At 31.7% G+C, this 25,252-nt stretch overlaps 1 protein-coding gene across 3 annotated transcripts; it reads right to left on the minus strand.

Annotated features, from left to right (window-relative positions):
* Positions 1–19,326, minus strand: LOC139498139 (sister chromatid cohesion protein DCC1-like). Of its 3 annotated transcripts, none has more exons than XM_071286471.1 (13): positions 19,214–19,326; positions 17,632–17,652; positions 15,217–15,381; positions 13,864–14,032; positions 13,023–13,157; positions 12,011–12,101; positions 10,824–10,962; positions 8,492–8,577; positions 8,139–8,218; positions 7,792–7,869; positions 6,335–6,420; positions 5,866–5,928; positions 1–132 (listed from the first exon to the last, which is right to left on the minus strand). In XM_071286471.1, the coding sequence occupies exons 1-13, from the start codon at positions 19,246–19,248 to the stop codon at positions 24–26; spliced, it is 1,257 nt and encodes a 418-aa protein (XP_071142572.1). In that variant the 5' UTR covers positions 19,249–19,326; the 3' UTR covers positions 1–23. The 3 variants fall into 3 exon arrangements, with proteins under 3 accessions (XP_071142572.1, XP_071142587.1, XP_071142581.1); XM_071286486.1 differs by having other exon boundaries at positions 5,831–5,928; positions 19,214–19,319; XM_071286480.1 differs by lacking the exon at positions 17,632–17,652 and having other exon boundaries at positions 19,214–19,318.
* Positions 19,327–25,252: the final 5,926 nt, after the last annotated feature.

A 25,252-nucleotide genomic window follows, 5' to 3' on the forward strand; every position in this document is an offset into this window, starting at 1 on the left:
TTTACAATATATTTTTATTGTAGTTACAACGAAGGTTTTCTTGAATTAAATACTTTGACACCATTCTGCATAGATGACCTGGCATACTTTGTCAACAGTCCACCAACATCTAATTTGTCTGTAGTCAGATCTCTGAAGAGAAAAAAAGATATTTTAAAAATATTGACTAGTCCTCTTTGAAACTACTATCCACATTTCAATACAAAATGAGCTATGCTTGGAAAAGAAAGTGGCTGACCAAGTTAATTGTCTAACTTTTAATAGCTCAAATATTTACCAAACAATGCAAATCCCATGTTTATAATTAGACATTTAGGTACATAATTTATTGATCATTAAATTTTGTCTATCAGATAAATAATCTAATAAAATATGTGCTGTGATTCAAATGATTAAGTAGTTACCTTCCTACATAAAGTCACATACTGAAGAAAACTTGAATATCAATTTTGAACTACAGGGACATATAAACCTGAATTACTAATTATAACCCAGCTTTTATTTTCTAGATTGATATCTATCTGTTTTTAATTTATATATAGCATTTCTATTATACTTGTTTGCTGATCTTATTTTGTTGAAAAATATTACCAGGTTTCATTTTTTTCTTCTCATTCTATCATAATTTCAGAAAGAAACACAACATGTGTAAATAAGGGTCCATTTAGGATTATAACCATGTTGACTTATTTTTTTATCTAACTTTTGCTGAATATTTTGGTTCTATTTATCTCCATCTTATTATAATTTCTGCAAAAACATAACAAATTGGTAATAATCTTCTCTTGAGTGCAATAACTCCTTAAGGTTTAAATAGATAATTCTGGGTGTGTTAACTTTGTTTGTAGATCTTATCTTGCTGAACTATTGCTGTATAACTACTTTCTATATCAACTATTAAGTTTCTGCAAAAAAAATCTTCATTGATAGGCAACAACTCCTGCAGGGGTTCAATTGATGATTTTGGCAATGTCGACATTTTGAGAAACATTTTTGCTTTTTAAAGATTCTCTCTTTCTACTAACATTTCTGCCAAAAATTCCCAAAAGGGTGAAAGTCATCTCCTATATCTGGTAAATTTGTAAGATGATAACTAAACAATGCAAATTTGCATTAAGAGGCTTAACTTCCAAATGTGGAGTCAAAACTTTCTGTGAATTCTATAGATGACCTATAGATATTTTTACCCATAATAGTATCTATAAAACTGCTTTAAATTTTTGAGATAAAAGCCTGCTTTTAAGCCCAGTGATTTATTTATTACAACAGTGGCTGTTTTTTAAGGATAAAATCCACAGGTTCAATTCTTAAACTTGACTGCTAGAGAAAACTACGGATCGATTGCTACAACAGAGGCGGCTTAGAGATGGTAATAGCTCACATGCCCTAAAAACTATTCAATTTTATTAATACAGTGTCAGATGAACAAAAACACTTTTGCCTTTATAAAATTCACATTTGAATGCATAAAATTTGCATCTTTATAAATATTTTTTAAATATATAAAGCCAAACACTCAAGCAAGATTAAATAACAAATTTCAAAAGAAGTACAAAAAAATTGCAAAAGCTGCGATATCAGACCTTTAGTACCTTTAGTACAGAAAATAACTGACCATAATGCAGTATCATTAAAAATTAATACTGAAAGAGGAAATAAGGGGCGTGGCTACTGGAAATTAAACTCCAGTGTTTTAAATAATGATGACTATGTAAATGAAATAAACAAATAAATAAACAGATATGAAAACGAATCAACTAACTGTGATGATTTAGGGATACTATGGGACAATTTGAAAATAGAGGTAAGAGATGCAAGTTTAGACTATTGTAAAAGAAAAGCCAAATTTAAAAAAGACAAAATAAATATCCTAGAAAAACAACTAAATGATCTCAATAATAAAGCAAATAATGGTACAGATGTAAATCATAAATTACAAAAAGAAATTGAGAATTTGGAAAATGATCTAGATTGTTTATATAAAGACAAAATTAAAGGACAAAAAATAAGATCAAGGGTAAAGTGGTTCGAAGAAGGGGAAAAAAATAGTGCATACTTTTTGGGACTAGAAAAAAGTCGTCAAACAAAAAAGATTATAACTGAACTATATGATGAAAATGGGATCCCAACAACTGATCAAGATAAAATTCTAAATCTACAAGTGAAATATTACAAAAAACTCTATGAGTCTACTAATCCTTGTGAAAATGAAGTTAAAACATATATTAATGAAACAAAATTAACAAAAATGCTTAAAGATTCCGATAGTAATCAATGTGAAGGGAAAGTAACAGAAATTGAATGCACTGATGCAATTTTTAAAATGAAGCTTAATAAATCCCCTGGTCTTGATGGACTGACAGTGGAATTTTATAGGCAATTTTGGACAAGCCTAAAACATATTGTTGTCAAAGTATTTAATAATAATTATGAAAAAAAAGAACTTACAAACTCCCAAAAGAAAGGTGCAATTTCACTAATTTAAAAAAAAAATGATCCTCTTTCATTAGATAATTATCGTCCCATAACTTTATTAAACACTGATACTAAACTATTAGCTTATGTATTAGCTCAGAGACTTAAAAAAGTCCTACCATCTATTATTAGTCTAGATCAAACAGGATATGTTAAAAATAGATATATTGGTTTTAACATCAGACAAATTCAAGATATAATAGATTATTCTGAGAAATTCAATATAGAAGGAGCAATCCTTTTCTTTGATTTTAGTAAAGCTTTTGACTCACTCGAATGGACTTTCATGACGGAAACACTGAAACGGTTTGGATTTAAAAGTAGCTTTATCAGATGGGTGGAAACTATGTATAACGACATTAAGGGATGTATCTTAAATAATGGGTGGGTCTCAAGTCCGTTTAAAATATTTCGAGGGATACGACAAGGGTGTCTGATTTCAGCATTACTTTTTGTTATTACAGTAGAATTAATGGCAATAAGACTTAGAAGTAATAAAGATTTTAAAGGTATAAAAATTACATTAGATGGAAAATCTTGTAATTTAAAAATTTGTCAATTAGCTGATGATACAACACTTTTTCTTCAGTCAAGGAAAGAAATAAGTTTAGCGCTCAGTATAATTGAAACATTTGGAAGTTTTTCAGGGCTTAAGCTAAATAGAAATAAAACTGAAGGAATATGGTTAGGACGACTAAAAAGTTCAAAAGATAATTATGAAAATATAAATTGGACCGACAAACCAATCAAAAGCCTTGGAATATATTTTGGGTATAACAAAAAAGAGTGTCAAACATTAAATATTGAAAAAGTGTTGGACAAATTAACGAAACTTGTAGAAAGATGGGCAAAAAGAAAGTTAACAATACTTGGAAAAATATTAGTAGTAAAAGCTCTTCTTCTACCAAATATAACCTACATTGCGACTAACAGTATCATTACTAAAGAAAATCTACAAAATATAAATAAAATCCTATATAAATTCATTTGGAACGGAGGAAAAGATAAATTAAAAAGGTCAATAATAACAAAAAACGTCGCAGAAGGGGGGTTAAAAATGATTGATATAGAATCCTATATAAAATCTATACATTTAAAATGGATTATAAAAATATTAGAATCAGAAAGTGCAAATTGGTCTGTATTATCAAAACTATACCTTAATAAATTTGGAAAAAACCTTCTTATTTTTAAGATGAATGTGAATAACACAAAATTGCTTGATAAAAACATATGGAACAGTACACCAACCTTCTATCAAGAGATGATAAAAACATGGATAAATGTAAATAATTGTGAAAACAATCATCATGATCAAATAAATAATTATTTAGAAATCAGAAAACAAGTTATATGGGGAAACAAATTCATAAAATTTCAAGGAAAATGTCTGTTCTTTGATAACTGGATTGATAGTAACATACTATATATAAATGACATAATAGATAAAAGAGGAAATATATCAGAAGAAATGATTACTTCAAAATTAAGAAATAAAAGGAATTGGATTTCTGAATTCTCAAAACTAAAAAAATCCATACCAAAACAATGGACCGACAAATTAAAATCTGAAGAATCAATCAAAACAAAAGTCCATATCAACCGAACAAAAACTAAACTTAGAGATTGTAATGATGTTCTAACTATTAATGCTAAAAACATATACAACCTAGTATTAAGTGTGTCAAAAACAGAAATACCAGTAGGATTTTTGAAATGGGAAAGAGTCTTAAGCAAAGGGAGACTAATAAATGAATTTAAAGACTCTATTAAATTTAATTTTGAATATCTTAAAGATAATAAAACAAAAATGTTTAGGTGGAAATTAATGCACTTTATTTTGCCAAATGAGGTGTTGCTTTTTCAGTGGAAAATTTCACAAAACAATCTGTGTTCATATTGCAATGAAATAGATAATTATAATCATTTTTTCATTACATGTTCATATCATAAAGCATTCTGGAAATCAATGAAAGTTTTACTTAATAAAGTCTTCATAGGCGAACATGTGATAAGTCTTCATTCGTTGGTTATAGGATACAAAATTCATGACAATGTATACTATGCGCTAAATCATTTGCTTAGCTTAATGTTCTTTTCAGTCTATAAATCACATTATGTTTCCAAATAAAAAAACCAAAGTAGTAGACAACTTAAAAATTTTTGAATATGAGGTAGAAAATACTGTAGAATTATATAGTATGACCAATACAGAGATCAGTAGTTTATTTACAAAGGTGTTGAATATTTTGAAGTATAAAAATTAAGTCATTTTATAGTTAACTTAAACTACATGTTTAGAAAAAAACCCAGATGTTATAGATCTAGATTATGTGTGATTGTATGTGTTTTTTTTTCTTCCTTTATTATAAATGAACTATGCAAGTAATTATCTGTAAGTGCTATGTCTAAGGTATGAGTACGTGTGAAAGGTATGGAAAGAAATTTGTTTGTAAAATGTATCATGTGGCAATGAACATGCATGACTGTAAGTGCAGAAGTTTGTGTGTACAGTAATTATTACTATAATGTATGAATGATAATGTGGGTAAATCAGATATATTAGTGTGTAGGTGTGAGTGTGTGTGTCTTTGTCAATATATAGATACTTCGACACGTGTACACTAAATCTGTGTGTATTGTTTACAAACTTAGACAGGTAAACTAAAGGTCACGACACGATACTTATCTAGGTCAAATCAATAACAAATTTAATAAAGATTGAAAGTGCAACTGTGAAAAATATATTTACACTCAAACTTACCTTTACGCAATATTATTCCAAGCTTTTAAAACCACATAGAAATTAATAAACCAAATTCACGAAACACTTCAAAAAATATTGTCCAAACACGAGGATCAGAAAAGTCGTGTGAGGTCACTTGACCGCAATTTATTTTTGATTAAATAATAAAAGAACCCAAAAAGTCATTCCGGATGAATGATCAAATTCCGTAAAACAATTATTGTGTAGATATTTTGTATATGAATATATCTGAAAATACCATTTGTAACAAATATAATAATAGTTTAATGTGTGAATTTAACCAATATCATTTATTAGTTAATTTTACTGAATATTATCCCTGGGTATTCAGTTGTTATCTAACAGGGAAACTTGATGAAATGCTGTACACCAAGTTTAATTGTTAAACAGCAATATGTGCAATAAAGAATCAATTAGAGTGTTAAAAAAAAAAAAAAGATTAAATAACACTTTGAATCAAAGATGGACGTGCGCTAATAAAATGAGAATTAATTCTGCCAATTAATATGACAGTTGAAACAATAACTACACTAGGACAGGTATATATTGCAATGGACACATGACAAGGGGTTTATGTGGAAAGTTTACTCTTGTATTTTCTTCTTTCCTTCATAAATACTGACCTGATGTAAGGTGATATTTCTTCTAATGACCACTTTTCTTTTGTTCTAAACAGCTCATCAAATCTACAGTAAAAAGAATAGTTAAATAAATCAAACCTAAAATCTAGATGGTACAGGTCTTTCCATGTACAGCATGGTATTACTAGAGAAATTCAAGAACTGCTTTAGAAACCAACATAATCTATAGCTCTTTTCATATTATTGAAGTTTTTTGTTTTGATTCTTGTTGCATCTATCAAATAGATTTGTTGGGTTTAAGTATTGATTGAATTGTAAAATAGAATGAGATCTGGAGTTTTAAGGTAACTAACTCTTTGGTCAACAATACTAAATTTTTATCTTTAGGTTCTATATTTCCTGTGAGAAATAAAAATCTTGCAAAATCTGAAAATCTGAAATAAAGTCATGGAATATATTCGTCAACTCTGTTGAGTGTACTTTATGATATTGACTCTGAAATTATATATACCTTTCTGCAACATCCTCAGGAAGATCATCAACAGAATAATAAGTAATTGTCTGGAGCTGACTACTCCTGTCTATTAGAGCCATACCCTGGAAAACATTATACAAGATTGTGGTTACAGCAATCAATATTTCACATAAATGATTAAACAAAAATAATTTTGTGGCTGCTAAATGACCAGTGTCTAACCCCAATGGTTACCATAAAAAGAAAATATGAAACCTTTTGTGGTTGATATATCAATTTCAATAATGTTGTCCTCTTTATAGAAAGCATGTGTGTGTATATATATAATTGATATTAAAAACTCTATTACAAATTGATTAACATATCATTTTACTTATTTACTACCTATAATAGACTAATTATGAAAGTACATATATGAAAAAATGTTTCATACTGTTCTTAAATAATTTATTTTTATATTGGCAAATTACACAATACAATCCAATTACTTCTTAGGCCAGAGACTGAAAACATAGTTAAAGGGAACATTGTGGAACATTAGAAAGAAGATAATACACAGGGTTAAAAGGTTTAAGCTTTTCATTATTTAATTTTGAATTAAATAACAAGTGGTTGATGAGAAAGTTTCTCAATCATTCTATGTGCATCAATATTAAGACCATACATGTATTGGGTTGACAGGAAGTTGACAAGTGAGGGATCTGAACATGTGTCTTATGTTTTAAAGGTAACCAATATGAAGCTTGGCACCAAATATGCAGAATCTATTATGTGTGGTAGCAAACAAAAATGCAACAAATTGTTACAAGGGCAGACAATAATTGCTCCAACAGGAACAGATATTATGACATTGTTTATAAACAAAGACTTCAGAAGAACTTCTGATAGGATTAACAAATATACATTGACAGGGATACCTATCACATCAGGACATAATTTCTGACTGCTGCGGGGTTGACAACTTTGAAATATATATCAAATCTGGGCATTTTCAGTTTTTCTTGGGAGTTCCAAAGTAAATTTTTAAACAAATCTGAAAACATCAAAACATCATCTTTTTCGCCCCTAATTGCTAAATGATTTGAGCCATACTCCCCCCCCTTTAACCATCCCTTTGTAGTATGGAAATTTGTAGTTTAATTTCAGAGAGATTTATACACTTAAGCACAAGTGGTTTGACTGGAAAAATACAAAAATGCTTATTTTGGCCCCATTTTTTGCCCAATTCCTAAACTGTTAGGGCCATAACCCCCAAAATTAGTCCCAACCTTCCTTTATTGGTATTGAACCTTCTGGTAAATTTTTTTAGAGATCCATTCACTTAAACTAAAGTTATTGTCCGGAAACTAAATGCGTCCTCGGACGACGATGCAAACAACTAAATGATAGCATTATATGACGCAAATTTTTTTTGGGGTCATATAAAAAGTAATTGTTATAATAACTGACCTCTTCTTCCATCCTTATAAATATGAGTAACGTAAATATCTAACCTGTAGTTGTTGATCCATTGTCTGCATACCTGAGGGAACTGTTTGTTGCCACGTATTACTAAAATCTTCATAGTTAAACTAGTGAAAATAATTAACTATAATTTTACACAAAGAAGAAATGTCTTTTCTCTTAATTTGATGTTAATTTAAGTAAAAAAAAAAAAAAAAAATAATATTACAGGTATGGGTAAACAATTATTTACAATGACAGGGTCATATTTTAGAATCTATATATTTTGTTGTTGACTCTTGTTTCATGTTAGACAGCAAGTATCTAATATATATATATTCTTAATAACAATTGTTTAATGTTTATAAAAAGGTAAGACATGATTGTTTTACTATACCTTTCCTTTTGAATGTTTAAGAATTTGCTCTGCAAAAAAACGGCAAACTTTGTCTTCATTCAGATAATAAAAATCAACATCTGAAAGAGAAGACAAGAACAAATGGTTATAATTCTTTTTGTTTTGATGACATAACACTTCTGTAAATGCCTTGTTATCATCAAGGCTTGCCATTATTTGTAAATGTATTAAAATAGCATCATATATTATAATGAGACAAACTATACATACTAGACTGATTATATATCAGGATATTAAGTTTAACCATTATTTCAAATATGACTGCTATTATTTCATTCTTTCAAGGTTTATCACACTTAATTCCAGCCTGACAAACTTGGAGTAAAATTTACCAATTTCCATTTGATCTTCATCATCTTCTGTGCTAGATGGTTTAGCTTTGTCTGCATAACTCTGTAACACATGGTCTAACACCTCTCTTAAAATGAAAGCAAAATTTAACACTAATTGTTATGATGGTTATGAATAAGAGGAAATATGGGAGTATACATCATTTATCAGTGAAACAACAACCTAACAAATACAATCAGAAAAGATGTCAACAACTGTCTTCAACAAAAAAACCACATGTAAAACAAGCTCAAAATAGCCCATGGGAATGATTTTGACAGACTCTTTCAAAAGTTTTCCTAAAACATCATAAACTTATTAGAAAAACACACAATAAAATGAAACAAGAGTGCACACGCTGAAATGTCTCGCCTTCTATACAAATCATTGATATTATGTTGATAGTCCTATAGGTATAAAGCTAAGCTTTATTACAACTGTCACATAAACTCAACATTAACCAAGATAATTAAACAAAGACCAATGAACCTTGAAAATGAGGTCAAGGTCAGATGAAACATGCCAGGCAGACATGTACAGCTAACAATGCTTCTATACAACATATATAGTTGACCCATTACTTATAGTTTAAGAAAAATAGACCAAAACACAAAAACTTAACACTGTGCAATGAACCGTGAAAATGAGGTCACGGTCAAATAAAACCTGCATGACTGACATAAAGATCATAAAATATTTCCATACACCAAATATAGTTGACCTATGGCATATAGTATTAGATAAAAAGCCCAAAACTCAAAAACTTAACTTTGACCACTGAACCATGAAAATGAGGTCAGGGTCACATGACATCTGCCGGCTAGACATGTACACCTTACAATCATTCCATACAACAAATATAGGAGACCTATTGCATATAGTATGAGAAAAACAGACCAAAACACAAATATTTAACTATAACCACTGAACCATGAAAATGAGGTCAAGGTCAGATGACACCTGCCAGTTGGACATGTACACCTTACAGTCCTTCCATACACTGAATATACTAGCCCTATTGCTTATAGTATCTGAGATATGGACTTGACCACCAAAACTTAACCTTGTTCACTGATCCATGAAATGAGGTCGAGGTCAAGTGAAAACTGTCTGGCAGACATGAGGACCTTGCAAGGTACGCACATATCAAATATAGTTATCCTATTACTTATAATAAGAGAGAATTCAACATTACAAAAAATTTGAACTTTTTTTTCAAGTGGTCACTGAACCATGAAAATGAGGTCAAGGACATTGGACATATGACTGACGGAAACTTCGTAACATGAAGCATCTATATACAAAGTATGAAGTATCCAGGTCTTCTACCTTCTAAAATATAAAGATTTTAAGAAGTGAGCTAACGCCGCTGCCGGATCACTATCCCTATGTCGAGCTTTCTGCAACAAAAGTTGCAGGCTTGACAATAAAACTGTGAGCTTCTGCTTACTGATTAATAGTGTAATAGTATGTAAGTATTCAGTAAAAAGGAAGTTGTTGAGTGATGAATCTGAAAAGGCATCAAACGGCGTAGCAGACTTATATAAACCCTGAATCCAAATTTCAGAAATCCTTGTATTGTAGTTCCAGAGAAAAATGTTTCTAAATTTTTTAACTTGGCTATCATGTGAAAAATGATATAAGTGTTCGGTAAACAGGAAGTTGTTGATTGATGAATCTGAAAACAATCCAACAGTATAGCTGACTAATATAAACCCTGAAACATTATTTCAGAAATCCTTGTAGTGTAGTTCCTGAGAAAAACAGAACAAAAAATATTAATGGGATCGACGAACGGACCGACAGTTTTACATTTCTTAGAACAGTAAAAGCCACACTTTTTTAAAGCGGGGGTATAATAACATTAATGGGTTGTTGTCTCAGAATCAGTCTTATTACCAGGAGTATACATGTAGCAGAGTTAATAAAGAAATAGTGTTGCAATTGGGGTTATTCCACATACATAAATGCATGGGATCCCACTAACATGTTTAACCCTATTACATTCTGTATGTATGTGCAGCTCCCACGTAAAAAACCTGTAATTCAGTGGTTGTCATTTGTTGTTGTATTCCATATTTGTTTTTCATTCATTTTTTGTACATTAATTAGGTTGTCAATTTCCTTGTTTGAATTGTTTTACATTTGTCATTTCAGGGCCTTTTACAGCTGACTATGTGGTTTTGGCTTTGTTCATTGTTGAAGCTGTACTGTGACCCTTAGTTGTTAATTTCTGTGTTATTTGGTCTCTTGTGAAGAGTTGTCTCATTGACAATCATACCACATCTTTTTAATATATTTGATTCAAGATGAAGTCAACTTTATCTGTAATACCTTGGAAACAGTTCCTCTAATGTCTTCATACACTCTTCGTAAGGCATCCCTGACTTTATCCAATCATTCTCGTCACACAGCTGTATCACATGACTTAATACCAACGATAAAAACTGAAAATCAAGTATTCTCCAATACCCTATAAATAGAAAATATATCAAAATGATAACTAGATGTGTCGGTAATGACATGAATGGCCCTGTCTCAAAACGTTGAAAAAACTTCAATTACAACAACACATATGGACACAAACATGATGGTAGTCTCACATATCAAAAATCAGCTCAAAATCTGAAGGCGCATAGAAAAGAAGTCAGTATAACTGTGATTCTCCACAATTTGGCAAAGTCTAAAGCCTGTAATTTTGGCAAAAATAAGAAGAGCGAAACAAAACTTAAACTTTATCTGTTACTCATCATGGTTAACTCACATATCAAAAATCAGCGGAATGATGGACAAGGGTAAAACTAACTGGCCTGGACAACTTTGTTATCAATATGGTATTATTTTCTCATTTTTTTTTAACAAGAGGTTATCACATAGACAGACAACCTAGTGTTTCCTACATTTATAGTTTCATTGTTAAAGCAATCACGAGCAAGACAACAAATACGCGGAAAGGTAATTCATATAGTAGTGGCATATTGACAAACATATTTGTTTACTACATTCTATACAAGTAAAATACTCTAGGGGAGGCAATCATTTTTTTTAAATGGATAAATTTTGATACAAGAGATAACTCTATAATTCTTAAGCTGTGAAAGCAATTATAAAGGAACATTCAACTAATCAGTTTAAAATAGATACTAATTTGGAAAGTAGTGTTAAAATAATTCACATTTGTTAATAATATGCTGTAAACCAACTGATTAGCAATATACTATATATATATATCACATCTCTGAAATCAACTTGGTCAATATATTATATGTTCATGTGGATATCTCCTCGTATTGTGCTCTTACAAAGGCTATAACTGTATAATGTAAAATAAGGAGAGTGGTATGTTTACTGTAGTCCTATGAGACATCTACCTAAAAGAATCGAAATGATGCAGATTTAAGCAATTATAGATCACCAAAAGGCCAACAACAAGTTTATTTACACTTTTAAAATGACTAACATACTAAAACTAAATGTCCCTTTTGACTATACCCATAACTATGTAGCTTATACAATCTTACCTTCAAGCTTACAAGCCTGAACTTTCTTAAGTGCTGTCTGTAGCTCAATTCTACTGGCTTGAACCAAGTTCAGTAGGTCATCATAAGTAAACTTCAAAAGAAATGATTACTGTAGAAACTATCTAAATAGCACCCCACAAAATATCAGTGAAAAATTTAATGTTTAGTCATATTACATGTAATACACAATAGATAATAAATTTTAAACATTTATAGTTTTTGGTATTCCTAAGGATTCAATTTGTTTCAATCTTTGAATTCGTAAATAGTTGATTTATAATCGATAATGTAAATCATATAATGAACTCTTAAATGTTCAACAATCAACCTAAGATTTTTTTTTTGGATATATTCTTTACAAAATGTGTGACCACTTTGACCCTAATTTTCTTCTGTAATTGGCATGCTGCTAAACATGACTAGTCTTGTACCTTTCTTCCTAAACATGACTAGTCTTGTACCTTTCTTCCTAAACATGACTAGTCTTGTACCTTTCTTCCTAAACATGACTAGTCTTGTACCTTTCTTCCTAATAAAATTGAGAATGGAAATGGGGAATGTGTCAAAGAGACAACAACCCGACCAAATGAAAAACAACAGCAGAGGGTCACCAACAGGTCTTCAATGTAGCGAGAAATTCCCGCACCCGGAGGTGTCCTTCAGCTGGCCCCTAAACAAATGTATACTAGTCCAGTGATAATGAACACCATACTAATTTCCAAATTGTACACAAGAAACTAAAATTAAAATAATACAAGACTAACAAAGGCCAGAGGCTCCTGACTTGGGACAGGCGCAAAAATGCGGCGGGGTTAAACATGTTTGTGAGATCTCAACCCTCCCCCTATAACTCTAACCAATGTAGAAAAGTAAACGCATAACAATACGCACATTAAAATTCAGTTCAAGACTAGTCTTGTACCTTTCTTCCTAAACATGACTAGTCTTGTACCTTTCTTCCTAAACATGACTAGTCTTGTACCTTTCTTCCTAAACATGACTAGTCTTGTACCTTTCTTCCTTGGTGTTCTTCATCTTCTTCACATTCTTTTCCACTGTACATATTCTCTTCCAGTAATAGTCTTAATTTCTTCACCTTAGGTTTACAGTGTCTCAACTCATAGTAGTTATATTTAGTAGAGGTTACCTACAGATAATCATTTTTTCACATTAAATGATTCCATTCATTTTATCTCTGTATCATACTAGACTTCATCATTATAAGTTCATAGCTCTGGTATATAATGGGTTACCGGTACATCACTGAAATCTCAACACACTTTCACTTTATTTCCAAAAGAAATATAATGACATCTGACAAGACTGCAAAAGTCTTTCAGTGATATTAATATCCCATGAACAATACAAAATTACTTGTATATGTCTTACGTTTTTTATGTGTAACTGGGTTGCTTATGTCTCATTGGTGCATACCCCAAATCTTGTTTTATGCACAAAGAAAATTTACAACTTCTATCTTTTGAACTCAATAATAGAACTATTATCATATACTGTAAATTCAGAAATTATTGCGGAGGTTTTTATTATTGCTAAAAATGCGACAGAGTTGTAATCACAATAATTTAAATGCGCATTTTGAAATATTTTGAATGAATTAAACAGGATTTTTCTCAAAATCATAAAAATTAAAATCGCATTTAAGTCTAAACTGACAAAATCGCAATAATAAATGCACGCAATAATTTCTGAATTTACAGTACATGATATTAAATTAGATTTGTTTTTATGTTTCAAACATATTTGTCTTGTGCAATTGAAATGCTATTTAAATCAGCTTGCATCAGATGTTTTTTTTGCAAATCATACAACCCTATTTGTCAATATTATTTTACCTGTCTGATATTAAGTTCCTGACCCAGACTATCACCATCTAAATCTTGACCTGTTTTAAGTTGAGGTATAATTAACATAGAATTAGATATCTCAGCTTCCTTGATGTCGTATGTTTTGTCCTTGGTACATAATACTGCCATATCATCTTTGTCTCCACGTATCACTAGTCTGGAAAAAATAATCAGGCCAATTAAAGGTACTTTTAACTTCATGACCTCATTTAGATATCATACATTTATACACAAAAAAAACCTCATGGTTTTAGAGTTCATGATCATGATGATTATATTATGTGGATAAACTCTTTGGGGATTAATAAAAAGCTTTTTAAAAGGCAATAACTTTTAAACTAAGTTTTACTGCATGTATTGCTATGTGTTTCTTTCTTCTACATTAGCAAGAGGTATAGGGGTAGGGTTGAGATATCACAAAATGTGTGTGCCTGTCCCAAGTAAGGAGCCCCTCACCTTTGTCAGTCTTGTTTGTTTTTTAATTTTAGTTTATTTATATGTTTTGAAGTTTTGTGTGACGTCCATTTTCACTGAACTAGTACACAATTTTGAGGATCACCTCGGGTGCAGGATTTTCTCGCTGCGTTGAAGACCCATTGGTGGCCTTTGGCTATTGTCTGCACTTTCTTTGGGTTGTCTCTTTGACATATTCCCCATGTCCATTCTTAATGTTATATAATCATGATAATGTTTGAACAAATTGGAGTCATATTGGCATTTTTCTGTGTATTGTATTATTGGTACCAATCAATGCACAATCATTTGCAACTAAGATGGCAAAATACTCTTAAGAGTATAAATGTACAATTGTAGTACATGTACATGTAATAAACTTGTTCATGTACAATATACATGTACTTCAATTGTCAAAAATCTACTCAAGCTGCAAAAGTATTTGTCAATTCAGAAATGATTGCTAAATTTTTATTAGTGTGGATAATGTGACTGGGTGACTTTCCCAACAATAAGAACTTGCATTCTGATATATGTTACATACATTATACATTCACATGTACCTGAATACATATTTTCAAGATATCAAAATGATTCATCTCAAATATTTGTCCATTCTTCAAAAATTCCAATAATAAATGCATCATTGCATGCAACAATTACTTAATTTACAGCTAATAAATCACTTAGACAGTAAAGTATATATGATGGTTGTCATGTTTAGAGGAGCAAGGTCTAAGATTCGTTTCAGCTTCTAATTTTGCCATTTGATAAGGGACTTCTGTTTTGAATTTTCTTCAGAGTGCAGTATTTTTTGTGAATTTACTTTTTTTAATATATAGAACAAAATATTAAAGATAACAACTGCCAGAACTAGGTGTTACTTACTCATCCCCAACTTTGATAGTATTTAGAATGCAGCTATCCACTTCCATAAGTTTAAAGGCATCATTGTCCATTTGTGAAGAGAAATATATACTTTGTATTGATGGCTTCACCTCAGATTTATCTAGCTTGGCATATTCCATTACCAAGTTGATATCTTGTAGTGTTCTATAGAAAAAAATCAAATATGTAACTCATGATCAGGATGCCTAAATGCTGTACACCAAAACATATCATTTATGGTATCATTTAACTAGAGTCAAATACTATAGTATCATCATAAATATTTTTTGATTTCTTTATCAGATGAATTCATTAATGAAATATTTTCTTTAACTTTGATAGGAAAATGCATTTAAGGTTTGTGAAAATTATACAGAAAACTATCAAAATGTTAACAAAAGTAAATTCAATTTACCATACATGTACATGTATATACAAAAAGCAACTACAGAAAATAAATACCTTTAAATAAGGAATGTTGGTAAATTTTAGACAAGTAGCAATACAGAAAACTATTCATAAAATTATACATGATCAATCCACATACATGTTTACATGCATCAAAGCTAGTTGCCATAATGTTAAGTACATACATGTATCCTAGCCATAAATTGTTAACACTATATCAACACACATGCATACATGTACCAAAGCTGTTTGACATAACATATCATGCACAATTCCATGTCAAATACAGGTGACTTGTAAAGCATAATTAAAAGTCAAGGAACAGATAGAAACTTAACCTTAACATACACTGGTACCCGGCAGTTTTTGAAATATTTGACAATTCTTTCTGTATATTCGGAAGGCATACTGATTATTTTATGTAGGAAACAGTAACCTACCTAACCTTAACCTAACTACTAGAGGATACATGTACATATAGATTCTACCAATGCATTGAGTGTGATACAATATTACTCCACTTGAATGCCAGTTAAATTTTCAAATTCAAAAAGGCAAGGCTCGCTGAGTATTAAATTATTAAAATTTAACTGTCGAGTGTGAAGAATATCATAAAAGATTTGATGGTAGAATCTGATTCTAAACTGATTTTAGACGATATGCAGACAAACTTAGTCAACCTTTAAATCATTCTTCCCTTTGTAAGTTTATCAGAAATCATCAGGAATTGGTTGACCAGAATGAGTATCTGTTTCATAGAATATAGTGGATGTGTTTCTAATGTTGCCTTAATGCAAATTACTGAATTAAACTTACCAGGTTTTTAAAAATATGAGCAACATGACAGGTGCCACATGTAGAGCAAGATCTGCTTTACCTCCTGGAGCACCTGAGATCACCCTTTGGTGTAGTTTATGAAGCTCAGTCCTTGATAGTTTTCTATGTTGTGTTTTGTGAATGATTGTTTGTCGGTTGGGTCTTTTTATTTTTTAGCCATGGCGTTGTCAGTTAATTTTTTTACTTATGAGTCTGAATGTTCTTCTGGTATCTTTTACTTCTTTTTTCAAATGATCTGGAAAAAGTACTTTTTATGTTACGTCATCAGACATGGTGGCCTTTTATCATGACATAACAATAAAGTGTAGACACAAACATGCATGTAGTATCCAGCTCTCAAGACCAATACTAGTTTGATGAACAATTTTTCTTGATCAATAAGAAGTTAAATTTCTTACTATCGGCAAACAGGAAGTAGATGTACTACAGATTTTATAAGATGTGTTGAAATCAGCATAGCGGATATAACATAAACTTGATTTGTAACAACTCATCATGGTAGACACTTGAAAATATAAAAAATCAGCACAAAATCTGAAGGTGTATAATAAAAAAGTCTGTATAACTGATTTTCAAGGTCCATGCATGGTCCAAAACCAGTTACTTCAGCAAAGAAACTTGAACTTGATCTGTAACTAATCATGGTAAACTCACATACCAAAATATCAGCCCAATATCTGAAGGGGCACAAATGTACATTTTGTATAGAAGAACAATCCTTATACATGTAACTGTGATTTTCAACAATTTATCAAAGTCCAAGGCCAGTAATTAGAAAAAATTGTGTATAATGGTTTGTCAAGGGTAAACAATATGGCCCAACAACCTTTAATAATGCTAGGTTATACATGTTATATAAAAAAGAAGAAAACAATTTTGTAGACAGTAACTATTTGACTACATATGTACATGCTCAACTCTAAAAAGTGTACATTTGGTACAATGTATATAGAAGTATAAAGGTAGGATGGGTTAAGATAACTAACACATTCTTTCTTTCAAGAAACAAAGATAGGGATCTACATGTACATGTCAATGTACTTATATATACAATTGTATTAATAATAATATATTCTATGCTAAAAGTATATGTTATATTTCTATTATACATGTACAATATATATATATATATGCATATCACAAAACAAGCACACTATATTGTTACTATACCTGTTGTCTGGAATCTCATTCCTTTAATAAAATGACATAAATAAAGCAAAATTTAAACATCTGGGACTATTATGATTGATATAAAAAGGTTATTTCTTTTAAAAAAATATGCCCAGCCTATATTCCAGTTCTTTTTTTTATCTTATCATAAATACTTAAATACTAAACTTAATGTCTACAAATCAGTTAAAACCAGAAATTGAATAAAAAAGAAATTGAATAAAAATGCTATAAATATTCATCCTAACCCAATTCTTAAAATATAAAATTCAAATATCTAAACATTTCCTAAAATGTTTCCATTGGTCTGTACATGCGGGCATATTCCTGGCCGATTTAAGAACTGCATATATATTGATCAGTATTTTGTTATAAACATGATCATGATGATCAGTATTAAAAGAAAAGAAGTATTATTAATTTCATTATAAAAACCGCAGTTGCACGATTTTCTGATTCAAATGAAAATAGTCTTCACAGTCAGTACATGTTACTCTGACATCATTTTTTAATGTAGTCATTTCTAATAAACTTCTGGTTCTGCCATTTGGGGCAAACATCATTAGATTATTCTGCTAGTCTTTGACAAACAAAGGTCAGGGACCCGTCATTTCTAGGAGGGGTCTTTTGATTTTGGAATTATAAGTTACAAACCTCCAATTCTTAACATTGAGGCATTATAAAAACTGTTAACTTTCTTCAGTACAACCTTTTATTTTAAATTCAAATGGTCCCGACTCCTAATCTTTATTTGACTTTTAAAAACAAGGTGTGTGCATAATGTGCGAATTTACAATGAAATTGCGGGAGTCTCACGCTAAATGTGCAGCAAGGCAGCCCTGTAATGTTATGTGATGGGATAGTCCAAAATTACTCTGACGTCCAACGGCTACTTTGCCAGACAAGCTGGGGCCTAGCTTGTCTCGTTAAATAAAGAATTTTATCATTATTACTATTGTCTGGCCAAACAGCCATTGGACGTCAGAGTAATCACAGACTAGTGATGGAACTTCTGGCATAACTAAAGGCAGCGCTCTAACCAACTAATCCAACATGTTCAAAGAAGATCTTCTTTTACTCAACCAATAATACTGCATTTGTATATCTAGTACTAGTTATACAACAGAACTACATCTGCATCAAACGATGATAAATCAGCACATTGATGAGAGGGGGTCGTTGGGGTGCTAATCCTGAAATCCCGGGCTTGAAAAAATGAAATACTGAGGTCCCGAATTTAAAGAAACTTAAATACCGACATCCTGAAATCCCGAGCTTGAAAACACCCGATCCCGACGTCCAGAAAAAGGTCCTGTCCTACTCTCATTGCTGACACAATATCACCACTACCAGATCACTAACAGCTAGTCTATGGTTACAAAAAAATCAAATATAAAAATTAGAGGACGAATTAACATGAACCAGATTAATGAGAAACTGCATGTAACTTTAAAGTGAATTTGAACTGTTGAGAAATCCGTGGGACACCGGAAGACGTGAACAAACATTCATTATTTTCTTAATCTGAATGGAGATATCTATCATATTTCACAAGAATATAATTATATATATCATTTATGACCTAGTATAACTGCTTTCTGATTCTTGCTCGGACATTTTGCAGGTTGTTTCCTTGGTTTTTACTTGCTTGCCAAAGTCAATCTTCAATCTTGATTGTTTTTCACAGATGGCGCCAAATTTGCAAATTAAAGAACCAACGTCGGAAAAGTTTTCCGGAAAGTGATTTCCTCTCCAGGAACATTGCGAGAGGAATACAAACGATCACAAACGGACATTCAGCGGAATTTTTTATTTTAAGACTCGATAAATGTTGTTTAAAATAAAAAATCTTGATTATTTATTTTCAAGACCAGGTCAACCAAAGTGTAATAAACCATATCCCGCACAAGATAGCAAAACAGAAAGATAGCCTCCCTTGGCTAACACCAAATGTACGTAAACTAATACGCCGCCGTGACAGACTATACAAAAGAAAGAAAAAGTCAGCGGATCCTAAGATAACATCCAAATTCAAAGAAGCCAGGCAAAAAGTACAGAAAGAACTACGTCGTGCATATTGGAAATATATAGAAAACATAGTAACACCTCAAGAAGAAACCCAACAACACAGCAATATGAAACGCTTCTGGACTTATATTAAACATATGAAGACTGATAGCAGCGGCGTGGCACCACTACGTAGTGACGGAGTACTACACTCGCATCCTGTGGACCAAGCTACAATTCTGAATAAGCAGTTTCAGTCTGCATTCTCCTCCAAGGAAACATATAGTCCAGAAAAATTCAAATCTCGCTGTAACATGCCAGGTCAATACCCTTCTGCTGAGGATCTAATTATTACAGAAAATGGAGTACTGAAACTACTTACAAAAATAAATCCAAATAAAGCTTCAGGACCAGACAATCTAAAACCAAGAATACTAAAAGAACTTGCAACTGAGATAGCCCCAATTCTAACTATCATCTTTACAACATCACTTAATACTGGGGAAGTACCATCTGACTGGAAGAACGCCAACGTAAGTCCAGTCTTCAAGAAAGGAGAGAGATACAAGGCAGAGAATTATCGACCAATATCTCTGACATGCATCTGCTGTAAACTCATGGAACACATAATAACTAGTCATATTATGAAACATGCAGATCTCCACAACATTCTATATCCATTACAACACGGATTTCGTAGCAAAAGATCATGCGAAACCCAGCTGATTGAATTTGTGGATGATATCACCAACAACATGAGCGCAGGTAAGCAAACAGATGTACTCATTATGGACTTTTCAAAAGCTTTTGATAAGGTTGGTCACAGTCTCCTGATGCATAAGCTGGAACACTATGGTATCCGAGGAAATGTGTATAAGTGGATTGCTAGCTTCCTGTCTAATCGAACCCAAGCAGTAGTTGTGGATGGAGAAAGTTCATCTCATATTGATGTAGAGTCAGGAGTACCCCAAGGATCAGTACTTGGGCCTTCACTATTCCTGTTCTACATTAACGACATGCCAGATGGAATTAAATCTACAGTCCGACTATTCGCAGATGACACAATAGCCAGGGGCGTAGCTAGGCATTCATTGAACTGTAGGCACAAATCGGCAGGAGGTCCAGGGCAGAGCCCTGGTAGGGGGTTCAGGAGGCGTCCCCGACGGAAAACGGATTTCAGCGTTTTGGCTGCAAAATTTTATGTACAAAAATATTAAATTTTCTGGTCATTTAATCATGACAATTATAATATACATGATGAAAAGTTCGAAGAATTATGAATAATTTACCATGACATCTGAATGGTGAATTAAATAACGCAGTACAATTGGAAAATCAAATATTAAAAAAAATATTTATAATATGTACTGCCCATCATAGATCCGCATAACCCTTTAATTAAGCAGTGCACCCTGTTTGATATTTTCAGATCTATTCTGTTATGATCGATATATGCGTTTAACTTAATGGATAGTACATATTGACGATCCTTCATTAAAAAAAACCAACTGATATTATACTATATAATAACACTATTCTTTTGGCTAGAAAGACATCACCCATCAATATTTTGATTCTTAAACCTTAACCCTAGACACACAAACACATACACACATAGCTATATAGTCGATGCCTAATGCAAAAGTTCTGTTCTGTTTATACTAAAGTAACAAAATTCAAGAAATTCGTATTTCTTTATATCCCGCTCTACTGTAAAATCCCTACCTACTTAGGAATTTGAATAATTGTGGTCATTACAGGTAAATATATATACTCAAAACTAATGGAAGCTAGTTGATTGATTGATTTTTAAACATCCAGTGTAAAATATTTATGCAAGTTTAGAACAAACAAACAAACAAATTGATTATTTACAATAAACACAACAGGGAACTTAGTCCTGTAATAGGTGTTGTACAGGACAAAGGTCTGGAAACTTGAAATGCCATGCATTGGAAAATGAGGGATAAGTGGATAGGAGCAGAAACTTTGCCTTTCAGTAGACCAACTACGAACTTCTCAAAGAGTGGCATTCTCTCTACAACTAGGCATAAGATTAAATGTCCCCATTCTGACCAAACGAGACTACGTATTTATACATCCTGCACAGCCAAACGGACGACCAACATTGGCAAGTCGGGTGAAGACAAAGTGGAAAGCTAGTTGAAAACTAACAATAACTAATTAAAAATTCATGTGTCTAAGTTGAGGTTCATTCAAGTTTTTGTTGATAAAATTGAAATAATCTGAACCAAAGTTCTAGTATATAGTTTCTATATAAGGTACACACATAAAAAACATTCAATTCTATCCAATGATCCATTCACTAAGGACGAGAGACTAGTGTACACATGACATTCGATAATTAGAGTTGTGACAACTTCACTGGAGTTCATCTACATATAACGTTGTTTATTATTTTTTTTAACAAAAAAAAAAATATTTGTGAAAAAATTATGTGTAGGCACGTGCCTAAAGTGCCTAACGGCAGCTACGCCCCTGAGAATGATCAATCAAAAAAATCCGGGTTTGATTTGGTTTTCGCAGAAATTATCTTATTAGACCGGCATTGTCAAAATTATTCCTTATAAGTTATTATAACTTTAATTGATTGTTTTAATACTAGTGAAGTAAACCTATGTTTAAGCCAACCCAAAATGGGTAAATTTCTCAAGAAATATGATGGGTAAAAGAGTGCATTCAAAAAGAGATATTCCCGGATTCTACCGACTATATATAGCTGCCGAGCTAACCTTCTAAATTTGAACAAACAGTTTTATTTAATATATTTACAAACAGCAAACTGTGTTACCAATTATCGAATGATTTTCGATCTGTAAAACTTCACATTGTAAAAATCGGTAAAAAATAAATGGTTTTACTGCAAAACGTTTCCAGTAATTTCAAGTACCTGCCACTTTTATACGCACAAACGTCACACACAGCACCAGTTTTTATGACGTCATTCAGATGAACGTTACAATTTAAAAATAAAATAACAACTGTATTTTTTTAAGTCAACCATGTGAACTAATTTCATTCAGTTAACTTCATAAATAAAGGCATACACAGTTTATAATTGGAGTATAGATTATGTAAAAATTTGCACATTATCACAGAAAAAATAGTTTTCAACACCAAAATTCAATATGTATTTGAGACTTTTATTTTTATTCTTGAAACACAGAACAAAGTCGATTATTTTTCTTTAAACCTTATATGGTTTCGGAAGTCAAATGAAGTTTTTTATGTATGTTTTTAATGCTTTGTGGTTTCTACTAAAAAAGCGACAAAAATGTCGTTTTGGCGTGCTAGCGGTAAACGACAAAAATGTCGTTTTGGCGCCGAAAGGGTTATAGCCTCTGCTGTTTCTTTGAGGAATATGATTGGCATTTCATCTGGACTACTGGCTTTCTTTTTGTTTAAGCGTTCTATGCATTTTTTTTACTCCTTTGTCTGTTATTTGAATGTTATTCATGGGTTTGTATGGAGATGGACCCTTGTCAGGAACTTGATGATTATTCTCGTTGGTAAGTATAGAATAAAGGACTTTTTGTTTTTGATACTGACTTTATCACAGTAAAATATCAGGTGAGCCCGAAGGGCGAGCCTGATATTTTCTGTGATAAAGTCAGTATCAAAAACAAAAAGTCCTTTATTCTGTTTATCGGTAATTTAAAAAAAAAATTAAAATCACTACAATAATAAAGAAAATAACAAAACGAACTTCTTTTTCGCGTCGAATCACGGCGAATCACACTTGACGTCACAGGCTGTATTACGTCATTTGAAATTTTGTCACAGTGCAGTAAACATGGCGTTCTCTTGCACAAAGTATTGAAAAGGAATCTATTGCACGTGTTTCATTAATATTCTGCTTTGGACATGACTCTAACAATGGCAAATATAATGATAGCATACCGGTAAGTCAAATTTCTTTATTTTTCACAAAGCATCAACATAGAAGGGGGATAAGAGGGGTCCTGATCCCGAAATCCCGGGTTTAAAAACACGAAATCGCGAGGTCATTATGAAAACGATCACATTGATTTCAAATAATTTTAAGAAAGCACTGTAAGTAGTCCAAATAATTATGACGTCTTGAAAGGCTATTATATTTTTTCGTTATAACTATTTTGACTATGTGAGGAGACATTTTAGTAAGCTTACTGTAATTTGTAAATTATCTGAACAAGCTCATTTCTTGTCTACCTCATAATTATTTCAAACATTTTAATAGACGTCACTAAACTTTTATCTTATAATTCTTGCTTTTGTCAAAGTCTTATTCATCTATTTTCAACACGGACCAGAAATATGAAACTTGGAGTTTAAAGGCCTTGTGGTTACCTTTAATTTCAAAAGCGAATTTAGAGGTAGGCGACGCGGGTCACAGTCACCCCTTATAAAGGCTACAATTCTGGTCAAAGCAGACCTTTATACATGTAGTTTGGTTACCCCCCTTTTTAAAATTTATCCTACAGTAGATCCGCATATGAATAAGTTCACTTTTTGTTCTTTGTTCTATGAATATCTGTCTTTAAATTGACAATGAAAACACATCTTTTAAAATTGTATATGATGGTCCCACAAAAATGTCGAAAATGTGTAAATTTCATTTTTTTTCTAGCTTCTCTCATGCGATGATGCGATAGCGGTAGTCCAAATAATTATGACGTCTTGAAAGGCTATTATAATTTTTTTCTTTGACGCCTTACATCAACGTCGATGTAAGGCGTCAAAGAAAAAAATTATAATAGCCTTTCAAGACGTCATAATTATTTGGACTACGATAGCGGTACCTTTTTGGTCACTATTTATGTGTTGCGTTTAAATATGAATTGTAACACTTTATAGTGACTGAACAGGTAGCCTAAAACAAATACTTCTCAGGAAACAGAAAAAGAAAAAGAAAACTACTTGGAACAGCACCAGGCTATGTATTGGTATTGTATGAATAAAAACTCGGATTGAAACATCATAGATAACGCATTTTTTTTAAAGTCTATCGGCTTTTTCATGCATTTTCTGTTCACATTTTCACAACCACCGTTCAAAAAGGCTAAACTAACTTTGTGAAAGTTTCAAACAATGCCATTGTCAAGTGTTTCATTCGCCAAAAATCTCGTGCGTTTCTGCGAAAAAAATCACGCGCAATTTTGTGAATGAAAGGGGAAAGTAGATCCTTACGCGTTGCATTCGCGCATGTCATTTGCGTACTAACCCAATAATTTTCATATCACGGCCAGTCCACTGATACTGACATTATCAGCGAGTACACATCAAAGGAAAAATGTACAAATTACCGATAAACACAGATACAAATTGGTTGTTTAACATATCTGCCTTCTTGTTTGGTGTTCGATTTATTTTATCTTCAGCTTTCAGTGTTTCAATGCTTATTGTATCCTGCTTCCTTAATTTGATGTATTTTCAAAAGGTTTTCGATGTTGTATCTTTTTCGGGATCTATCAGGTTATTCGGGTATTTATGGTAAGATGTAATAAGTTTGTTACGTAGAGTCTTTCTGAAAATTTTATGTTCTTAAATAGGTTTACACAATATTTTGTGATACGCATATGCAGAGTCGCTGGTACTTTATCCCGTTTCTGCA

The sequence above is a fragment of the Mytilus edulis genome, chromosome 1, assembly GCF_963676685.1.
Source record: "Mytilus edulis chromosome 1, xbMytEdul2.2, whole genome shotgun sequence".
NCBI lineage: Eukaryota > Metazoa > Mollusca > Bivalvia > Mytilida > Mytilidae > Mytilus > Mytilus edulis.

What these genes read in the sequence shown, in the direction of transcription:
- LOC139498139 (XM_071286471.1), bottom strand. Translation starts at nt 19,248, where the DNA reads ATGTCCGAGCAAGAATCAGAAAGCAGTTATACTAG. An exon ending in AGGAACTTAATATCAGACAG is followed by an intron (nt 13,158 to 13,863) that starts GTAAAATAATAT and finishes GATTATCTGTAG; the next exon opens with GTAACCTCTACTAAATATAA. An exon ending in CAATGGATCAACAACTACAG is followed by an intron (nt 6,421 to 7,791) that starts GTTAGATATTTA and finishes AATGTTTTCCAG; the next exon opens with GGTATGGCTCTAATAGACAG.